This window comes from Solea solea, chromosome 21 (genome assembly GCF_958295425.1).
Source record: "Solea solea chromosome 21, fSolSol10.1, whole genome shotgun sequence".
Taxonomy (NCBI): Eukaryota; Metazoa; Chordata; class Actinopteri; order Pleuronectiformes; family Soleidae; genus Solea; species Solea solea.
The window spans coordinates 1,493,418-1,503,094 of record NC_081154.1 but is presented as its reverse complement, the minus strand read 5'-3'; the positions used below and the strand labels follow the sequence as shown (position 1 = coordinate 1,503,094).

At 38.8% G+C, this 9,677-nt stretch overlaps 2 protein-coding genes across 7 annotated transcripts in view; one reads left to right on the top strand and one right to left on the bottom strand.

Annotated features, from left to right (window-relative positions):
• Positions 1 to 1,390, bottom strand: part of arhgap17a (Rho GTPase activating protein 17a) — a 37,644-nt gene extending 36,254 nt beyond the window's left edge. For 3 of the 6 annotated variants that reach the window (XM_058621066.1, XM_058621063.1, XM_058621065.1), the window contains exon 1: positions 781 to 1,389. In XM_058621066.1, the coding sequence (XP_058477049.1) occupies positions 781 to 899 (119 nt within the window). In that variant the 5' untranslated portion in view covers positions 900 to 1,389. Of the gene's footprint in view, positions 1 to 780 lie in introns of all 6 variants that reach the window. The other 3 variants (XM_058621060.1, XM_058621062.1, XM_058621061.1) reach the window with 2 other exon arrangements.
• A 1,335-nt stretch (positions 1,391 to 2,725) lies between these two features.
• Positions 2,726 to 9,529, top strand: lcmt1 (leucine carboxyl methyltransferase 1). The gene is made up of 11 exons (XM_058621068.1): positions 2,726 to 3,163; positions 3,724 to 3,815; positions 4,124 to 4,245; positions 4,363 to 4,439; positions 5,665 to 5,726; positions 5,802 to 5,904; positions 7,084 to 7,204; positions 7,312 to 7,413; positions 7,852 to 7,943; positions 8,081 to 8,178; positions 8,936 to 9,529. Exons 1-11 carry the CDS (start codon positions 3,078 to 3,080, stop codon positions 8,956 to 8,958), a joined length of 978 nt encoding a protein of 325 aa, XP_058477051.1. The 5' UTR covers positions 2,726 to 3,077; the 3' UTR covers positions 8,959 to 9,529.
• The last annotated feature ends 148 nt before the right edge of the window (positions 9,530 to 9,677 follow it).

Genomic DNA, 9,677 nt, shown 5'->3' with positions numbered 1-9,677 from the left:
AACACCCAGGCTTTACCAACACTTTACCTGCCAACAGTTTAATTAGCAAGGTATTAAATCCGGTTTAACAGCTTCTTCATTTTCGGCTCCTATGTCAGAGTCAGATTCTAAAAATTGTGATATCGGTACGATATTAGCACTAATATCAATGGCATCCTACACTGATTTATTGTGTTGTGTGGATGAATCAAATCTGAATCTAGAAATGTTACAACATTATTGATAATGCAATAATACGGTCGTAAAATATACATGTCGTATGGCGAAGTCTCGCAATTCCCAGACAGCCCTGAGATGGTTAAAAGGATTAAATTCATAGATCAGATCAGATAAAGTGTGTAAGCTTAGCGTCACAAGAGTAAACACCACAATTTACTAACGCTTCACCTGCCAACTGTTTGATTTGTGACCTGTTTCATTAATCTGGTTGAACTGCTACTTCATTTTCAAGTCACATGTCGGACCAATATTGCGATATTGGTACTATTGGACATAAACAAGTGGTTTCAAGCCATTTCTACCATTTAAATTAGCAGTAATAGCAATGACATCCTACACTGATTGTTTGTGTTTAGTGGATGAGGTCATTTCATCGCCTTATTGAAGCTAAACATGTTACAACATTATTAATATGGCAATAACACGGTGGTAAAAACATCGTACCGTGAAAGCCTCGCGATTCCCAGGCAGCACCGACGGTTAAAAGGATTAGATTCACAGGGCAGATCAGAGAGAGTCAGAGAAAGTGTGTTAGCTTAAGACTTTCACCACCAACTTTACCTGCCAACAGTTTGATTTGCGAGCTGTTTCATGCGGTTGAACTGCTTCTTCATTTTCGGCTCCTTTGCCCCTCTCTTCTTCCGAAGAAACGCGTCAAAAGTCGGGCTTTGGTTTGTCATGAACTCCGCGGCGGAGCCTCTCTCTCCCTCTCTCTCGTCCCCCCGTGTTCGCCTTCACGCCGAGCTCTCGCTATGACGGGGAGAAACGAGCGAGAGCCATGGAGCCCGAAAGCCAATTAAAAAGAGTTTGTAGCCTCGCTAGCCCGCGGAGCTAGCCTTGGATATCCTAGAGAAAAGTCCACGTCGGGTGCGACGGCATGACCCGCGAACCTACTTCTTCGTCTTCTTCGTGTGTTTCCGTGCATTAACGTCCCCCGAAGTAACTTTCACCGGCTCCAGCGGCTTCTCATGGCGCTTCCCTCGGCTGCTGTCCTGACCGTTAGCCGGTGAGCTAGTTGCGTTTATCGAGCTGGATGATAATCCGAGAGCCGTTTTTTTTACCCCCCTGTGTTAGAGGAGCAGGGAGCCCGAGCGACGAGGAGCAGCGGCGACTCGGCTTCACCTCTGCCGCTGCCAGAGAAACAGAGAGAGGAGGGAGGTGAAGAGGAGAGGAGAGAAGAGGAGGGGAGGAGAGGGGAGGAGAGGAGGGAGGGAAGAACCGCAAAACTTTACCCAGGGAACACCACCTCCCCCTGGACACTGTCGTCAAGATATGTATCACATATATGAAGTACGGGACATACCACTTTTTTGTGTCCGATACCAATATCACAAACTCGAGTATCTACCGATATTAGTCCGATAAAATCAACACATTTATGCTGAGTCACATCAAAGCCATACTTCTCTTGTTATAAACAGCCCCAAACAATGACAATGCTTTAATCAAACCCACTGGATCGGATATCTGATATCTTTATCAGATATTGGTCCAATAAAAGTCATTCCAGACCATTTAATGCAACTATGAAGCAACACGAGAACTGTCCAGGATGTGACTCCGCCTATAAAAAGTAAAAGTTGTTAGAAATAGAAATAAAGTAAAGTAAAGCGATGTGAATTTTGTACTTAAGCACAGTTGATGTAGGAAGTGCTATCTATCCCTTTAATCTGACCAACGTCACCACACTCTAATAATCAGGTTAAGACATGGAACTAACTCTGGTCTCAATCTCATTATGTAGAATCTTAGTTGGATTATGACACCAGTGAGTCATAATCTGACTATGTAACATGCAAACAAGACTATGAATGGAATATTCTATTAGTAAATCTTGTGCATTATGTGAATAATCTTATTCAGATTAACAGCTGGATTATTGTTGATTTAAAAATGAAGATTTAACAGGTTATCATAAAAATAAACTTTGGATTCAACATTTTTGGACGAAGAAATATGAAGAAGTTTAAGTGAAAGAATTGATCAAGTTTTTCAAAACAAAAAATGAGTAAAAGTAATCCATTTTTATCTTAATTAATTAAATTATATTAGGTATATGGCAATCTCATGCAACTATAACACTGTGTTCATACAATATGTTAAAGTTAACTAAAATTGCTGCAATTTGGAACAATTGATACATATACTACACTCAAATTTGCATCTCAGTGTAGATTTGTTTTAATCTATTTAGGATTAAAACATTTCCAGGGATACTGCGATTACACGGTGATGATGTGGCATATATTAGACCTCACAGTAAGAAAGTTCCAACGCTAATTGCGTACCGGAAAAAGTCGGTCTGGTTTACTGAAAAAACAAAAAAAAAACAGGAGATGACCGTGCATAATTATAGTCAAGTGACTGTTTTTACAGTCGTTATGATAAACGATGAAGGATAATGTACACGTCAGCTGAGACTGACGATAAAATGAATGCCTGAATAAATGAAAGAATGAATGAATGAATGTTTCCAGGGATACTTTTATTTTGAAAAACGACAACCGGAAAAGTCGCTGATTCACTTCCGGAGCAGCAATGTCACTGTAATTGTAGCTGCATGTTTTTAGCCAGCAATGTAGTTGTTGTTTGTTTTATTATTTTTAAGTACGTATCACCAGCAACCTTCTACTTTATTGTTTCACACACACAAACGTCAGTTTATCGAAGTATGCGCTCACTTTTATTGTCTTTTTCGTCCCCGTTGTCTTAAATTTTAAAGTAAGCTGTTAAACTGAGCTAGCCTGTTAGCTCAGAGCCGAGAGTAAAACAGGTGTGTGAGATTGTAGTGTTACTCTCTCTGCTAACACAGTTTGGATGTTGACCACTTGTCGGGATTAGCAGTACTGGGATTATTTATGGCAGCCCAGAAACCTTTCACAGACTCGGACACTGCGGATGAAGCAGTGAGAGCGACGTGTGACGATGCAACCATATGTAAAAGGTAAGGTAAACCTGTTGATATATATATATATATATATATATATATTATACGATATTAGGTTCTTGATATCACATCGTGAGACTGTATCTGTGATGATTTATCCTGGTTTTAAAGGCTGTTGTGCTGATCATTATATTTAATGCATCTGTGAAAGACACTAAATATTATACATATGTTGATTTGAAAATATATGGAATGAACAATTACTTGTGTTTTAGCAGAACTTTACCATATTTAAAGTAGTGTTAGGAATCGCCGGAGACACCATGATACGATATTATTATCATGATATTGCCATTATTTGCTAAATTAAATGTTCTCACAACAGCTCTAGTGAAAGTGAGCACTTGGCACCATCTAGTGGACTGAAACGTCAATTTTTTGATTTATTTTTTTTATTATTTCAAATCCACAAAAGGTTTGTTTGTAACATCAGTTGATATTACACTTGATGTCTCAGAAGCGATATAATATCGCCACACAAACAAATTGCAATATGTGATATATCGGTTACGTGATTATGTGACACCACCTAATCCAGTTTATAATCTGTGCTGTAGGTTTGCGACCAGTAAAGGTTACTGGAAGGACCCGTATATCCAATACTTTGTGAGATCGGTCGGAGAGAGGAAGGCTCCAGAAATCAACAGAGGTAAGTCATATGTACAGTCTCATAGTGTCTGATCCGACATGCATACATACACCAAGTTATGTTCAAATCCAATGAGTTTTGACAGAGATATGATTTATTTTTAACAGTCTTACCCATTTCTTTGAAAATGTTCTACGTTTTTTGTGAAATCATCAGTGGGTAGATTCTTACCAAAGCACTTAGCAGACTTTGTTTGTTTGCACAAGTGATGTAATTTACGAGGTTTCTTGAATGCATCTCATTAGCTGCTTGAGAATTCAGGGTTTTTAAAGCCACAAGCCACACCCTCCACTTCTGTGACGTGACAGGTTACTACGCCCGCGTTCAAGGGGTGAACCAGCTTCTTGATGCGTTTATAAGGAAAACAGAGTGCGACTGTCAAGTCATCAACCTGGGAGCTGGACTGGACACCACGTTTTGGAGGCTAAAGGTTTGCTGAGCTGCAGCTCTGTCACTCTGACGTGTTGGATTTGATTGGACTGCATCATTCAAAATGCCACATATATATTATCTGTCATAAACACACACGTTTGTTTGTGTTCTGCAGGATGAAAACCTGCTGCCGCGGAAGTTCTTTGAGGTGGATTTTCCCACGATCGTGGCCAGGAAAATACACAATATAAAGTAAGACGCACAGTGGTAACAAACGAACCACCAAATTCTAATATTTTTCATGCCATAACAACATTTAATCAATTGTTATGCTTCTCACAAAAAGTGACAAACAAACATGGCCAAAAAAGTGTTGATAGATTTACTTTTCAGCTACAGGTCGACTGATATGATTTTTAGAGATTCTTTTGCCCATGTATTTAGCCAATATAACTGTTAAATGATAACAAATAATACAAAAACTGTTATTGAACACGACTGGTCTGTCTCTCCAATCTACCTTTTTACGCCTTCACTGCAGTGCAATTATACACAGTGTTTTCCAAAAAATATATAAAAAAGGTCTAAAAAAACAAACTAAAAAAGTGTGACAAAATAATAATAATTGGCAGATTAATAAATAATAATCGGCCCATGAATCTGTCCAGCTATCGCCGGTCTACTTCTTTTTTCTTTCTTTTTAGCGCTGGTTAAGAAGTTGTATCATCTGCTGTGTTCTCATAGTAGCTTTAGTGTTGTAATGTCATGAAACGAACTGTAGGTGGAGACAAAGATCTTTGCTAAAGGAAACAACCTCCTAGTATTTTAAACTGTGCTGTACACAAGATTCTTTTAATTATTTTAACTCTGGCAATGACCCTATATCACACACTATATTCCTTCATGTTGCCTGTACAACATCTAATTTTGAAGTTTATTATCCATAAAAATCACAATTATTAATAGAAAAACTCTGTATTAGCTGCATAGTTCACAAAGAAATGCAGCAAATGTGACATTTAGTACAAATACTGTCGCTGAACAGAAGCAAAGATGCAATAAAGTGTTAAAAAAAAATAGATTATAGATTATATTATTATATAGATAGATAGGTTTTTGTTAGCTCAGCATATAACTTGCCAGTTTATTGGGTACAGCTGTTTGCATTATATCACAATATCAAATCTTTATTGTTGGACTCGGAGTATTAAAAATACACTAAAACCAAATTAAAGAACACTATAAAAAGCAAAAAATAAGGCAAATAATTGAACAGACATTTAAATATATTTAACATAAAGACTGATACCTGTGCAAAGTCTGTTAAATATTACACAGAATAATTATACTATGTCATTACATTATAACCTTCAACTAGAGTGTGAATAATTGACAAGAGAGTGAGACTTCAATTATCAATTCCATTTTCAGTTTAATGGATTGTGGATTATAATGACATTTATTTTTCTTTGTCTAGGACGAAGCCTCCACTGTCCAAACCCATCATTGAAACCCACTCGACCGACTCGTTACTGCTCGGTACTAACACACACACACACACGTGTCACACATCTGTAGTGTTACCTGAGTGTGTGTGTGTGTGTGTCTGTTTAGATTCTCACAGCCTGGACTCAGACCGTTACTGCATCATCGGCGCAGACCTCAGAAACATCGCTAACATGGAGGAGAGACTGAAGAAGTTCCAGCTCAACACAGAGTACGTGATTAACATCAAATATACACAATATGTATATTATTGAGTGATTTTCAAGATAGTGTAAACAAACTAAAGCTGAGGCTAATTTTTGTTGAGTAAGTAAACTTCTCACTCTTCTTTATCTTTCTTTGTTTTCCTCGATGTGTGTTTAGAAATCCAAGAATTGTTCTCTTATCTGTGTGTTCTCTCACTGTGTGTTAGTGCAGATAACACTCAGCTGTGAAGCAGATGTGTAATGTCTGACGTAGACAGTGTCTTCTTTTTTCTTTTTTTTAAAGGATAACCCACCCAAAATGTTTCAAACTGCTTTGACATAACATCAAATTAACAAAGACAATCCTCTACAGGTTTGACACCTGTTTTTCCTGCAGTGTGAAGATCGAGTGTGAGGTGAAAACGTCGCGTTCTCCCTTTTAATGAACATTTTGATGAATTTTGTGTGTGCGAGCAGCTTTAAAATATCAGCTCATGATTATTTTCAGAACTGAGTAAATCTCTCGATTGTTATGATCTTCATAAATGTCTTATTTTGTTCCAAAAACCTTTTATGAAACTAGGAACTAAGAAATGAATCGTCAACTATTTTGATTATCGGTTTGAGTTTTTTTTTCCACTATTAAAACAAGATTTCTGATCGTTTTAGCTTCTCAAATGTGAATATTTTCTTTGTTTCTTTGCTCCATACAACAAAGAATAAATCATTCAAATGGATTTGTTTTGGTATGTGGACGAAAACAGGACGTTTGAGAGCGTCATCATTTCCATGTTTGACAAACAAAGGTTTGATCGATATTTAATAATCGTTAGCTGAAGCTCTGAACACATTCAAGAAGCAGGAAAAACCAGAATCGACCATTGATCGCTGTCAAAGTAGTTGACCATTAATTTATTAATTGAATACTGACGTCTAACACACTTTAAAATAGTGTACATGTAATAATGCCCTGCGGCTGGTGAGCCCAGACTGTTCCAGTGCAGGGTCAAATCTAGATAGTGGGCAGTTGAACCAGGACTAAGCACTTTTTGTGGACTGATCCTCTGTCCTGGTCAAGGGTGTGTTCTACTCTCTGTGGTTGCCATCTAGTGGCAAGTTTTAACATTGTTGTTGTTGTTTTTCTATTGTTTTTTAAACATGATCCTTTCTATTGTTTTTTAAACATGATCCTTTTTTATCTCCAGATTACCGACGTTGCTCCTGTCAGAGTGTGTGCTCGTCTACATTACGCCGTCACAGTCCTCTAACCTGGTCCACTGGGCGGCAGAGACGTTCCACACCGCCATGTTCATCAACTATGAACAGGTAAACAAACGGCAAACTCGCATAATGACACAGCCGTAGAATGCACTGACAGTGTGAAAGCAACTGTAATTCAGAATACTTATCCATACTTTCCATTCTGTTTCCAGGTGAACATGAGCGATCGATTTGGTCAGGTGATGATCGAGAACCTGCAGCGACGCCAGTGCACGCTGGCGGGAGTAGAGGTCTGCCAGTCCCTGGACTCTCAGGTGCAGATTTAATACAGATTTAAAGTCTAAATTATGTCAGACCTTATTCCAAGTAACAGAACCTGATTCACACGAGGGATTTTTATTTCCAGCAAAAACATTTGTCCGTATTATTCCTCGATTATTCTAAACCGTAGGAGCATGTTTGTTCGTGAAAGGGTTCAAGATGCATTCAAGAAACCTCATCAATTTAATTTGAAACTAGTGATTTAGACCCATTAACTAAAATGTTAAATGGCGTTATAAATCAAGTGATAAATGGAAGCAATTTTTCCCATTGACTTCCATTCAAACTGAGTTCTTTTGGCATCAAACCTTGAACCAGTCTGTGGTCCCTGTTTAAAAATACTGGTTCAATCTCAAGTACAAGAGAAACAGGAGAGTGTGTCTGTGTTTAGTTTATCCAGACGTTGTACAGTTGATGTGTGGTGTTTGCAGAAGGAGCGTTTTCTCAAGACGGGCTGGGAACACGCCGACGCTCTGGACATGATGACCGTCTACAGTATGCTCCCTCAGGAGGACGTGGCAAGGTAATCGCTCAGCAAACTCGGCTGTACTTCACTAAAATGACCAAGAGAGACAAGTGGTGAATCAAAAATACACCAATACAGTGAGTTTCAGGGTTTCCATGGGTCCTTGAAAATGATTCTTTTTAAATTCCTTGTAGAATCGAGCGGCTGGAGTTTCTGGACGAGAGGGAGCTGCTGCAACAACTTCTTCAACACTACAGCATCTGCTGGGCCACCAAGGACAAGCTCAACCTGGGTAATGCACACACACATACAGTATCTTTCTATAGAGACATCATGTGACTCAGTTTTGTGTTTACACCGCCATGTTGGCAGGAAAAGCTTCTGCTAATCAGTGTGTGAGAGGATGCAATAGCGGCTTTTCTTGCTGCATATCTGTCACATTTCTACCAACATCTCTAGCATATCACGTCCAAACAACTTCAAATGCAATACACACACTGGTGCCTTTAGTCAGCAACCCGCCAAGTTTGAAACCTGTCAATTGAACCATTTGATAGATATGGGGTGGGTAGTGTGTGAAAGGAGGTAAAAGTGGCTATTCTAGAGGTAAATCTGTCACATTTCTACCAATATCTCTAGCATATCACGTCCAAACAATGTCAACGTTGGCAATTAACACAGCGGTGCCCTAAGTAAGCAACCTGCCAAGTTTGAACTCTGCCAACCAAAGCTTTTCGACATCTGTATGACAGTTATAGATGGGTATTGGATGTCGCAGAAATGGCAGGGAATATAGAAGTTACATTTTATGCTTGTCTTTTATTGTAAATTTGGTTGCGAAACTTCGTATTGTGTAGTAAAAAGACTGATCTGGGAGCACTAAACACCAGCATCATCGGCCGTACCTATGGCGCCAGGTTGCCCATCACATTCTTTCTCAGTGTTACCTCATACGTGTTGAGATAGGTCCTCACTCCACCCGTCCGTCCAGCTTTAAGTGTGTGGCATGTGTCATTTACAAGAACGGGGGTCGTGTTCTGTTTCCTCAGGTCTGTCACATTTGACCTTCTGAGTGTGAAACGGCTCCATTGTTTGGAAACGTTGTCCACGCGTGCGTTTGCCAAAGGCAACAACAGGAGAAGACGTGCTAGAGAGGAAACCCGCACGCATCCTTACTCCAGTGGGAAGTGGAAGTGTTTTTTTTCCCCGACGTCAGCAGAATGTGACGATAGAGAACTGTGAAGAACTGCTTGTCACTAAACTGACACTGAAAGACGAGCATGTTTTCTTCATTAATTATTGTTAACTGGCAAAAAAAAGGCAAGAACTTCACTTCAAAATCTGCTCCCTTTTGCTGGAAATGAAAGAATGTAACATTTATTGTGTCCTCATCTGGATTTACTGTATGTGCCATTTTAGTTGTATTTATTATCATGGATTAATTCTACCATACAAAGATAAATGCATGCGCTGGGCAAGAAATACTTAAATCATCATGTACGTAACTCCCAGTTCTATCTTTTCTATTCTTGCTGCAGTTTGTAAACGGTGAAAGTAAATCATGACAGATTACAGATTATTATAGATTATGTTTGATGAATGCTCTTCAAGCGCAGATCAATAAAATTTCCTTTTGTGTAACACTGGTTTGCCAAGTTTACTGTTTTTTACCTGCAGTTTTAACCTGATTATCAGGTGTTTATCTAATGACCTTAAAGTGATAGTTTGGCCATTTTTGAAGACTTAAAAAAGACTTAAACACATTAAGATTTTATTACATTCGTCTTTTGT

Coding starts and splice junctions, on each gene's coding strand:
- lcmt1 (XM_058621068.1), top strand. CDS start 3,078: ATGGCAGCCCAGAAACCTTTCACAGACTCGGACACTGCGGATGAAGCA. Junction 3,816..4,123: donor GGCTCCAGAAATCAACAGAG/GTAAGTCATATG, acceptor GTGACGTGACAG/GTTACTACGCCCGCGTTCAA. Junction 5,905..7,083: donor AAGTTCCAGCTCAACACAGA/GTACGTGATTAA, acceptor TTTTATCTCCAG/ATTACCGACGTTGCTCCTGT.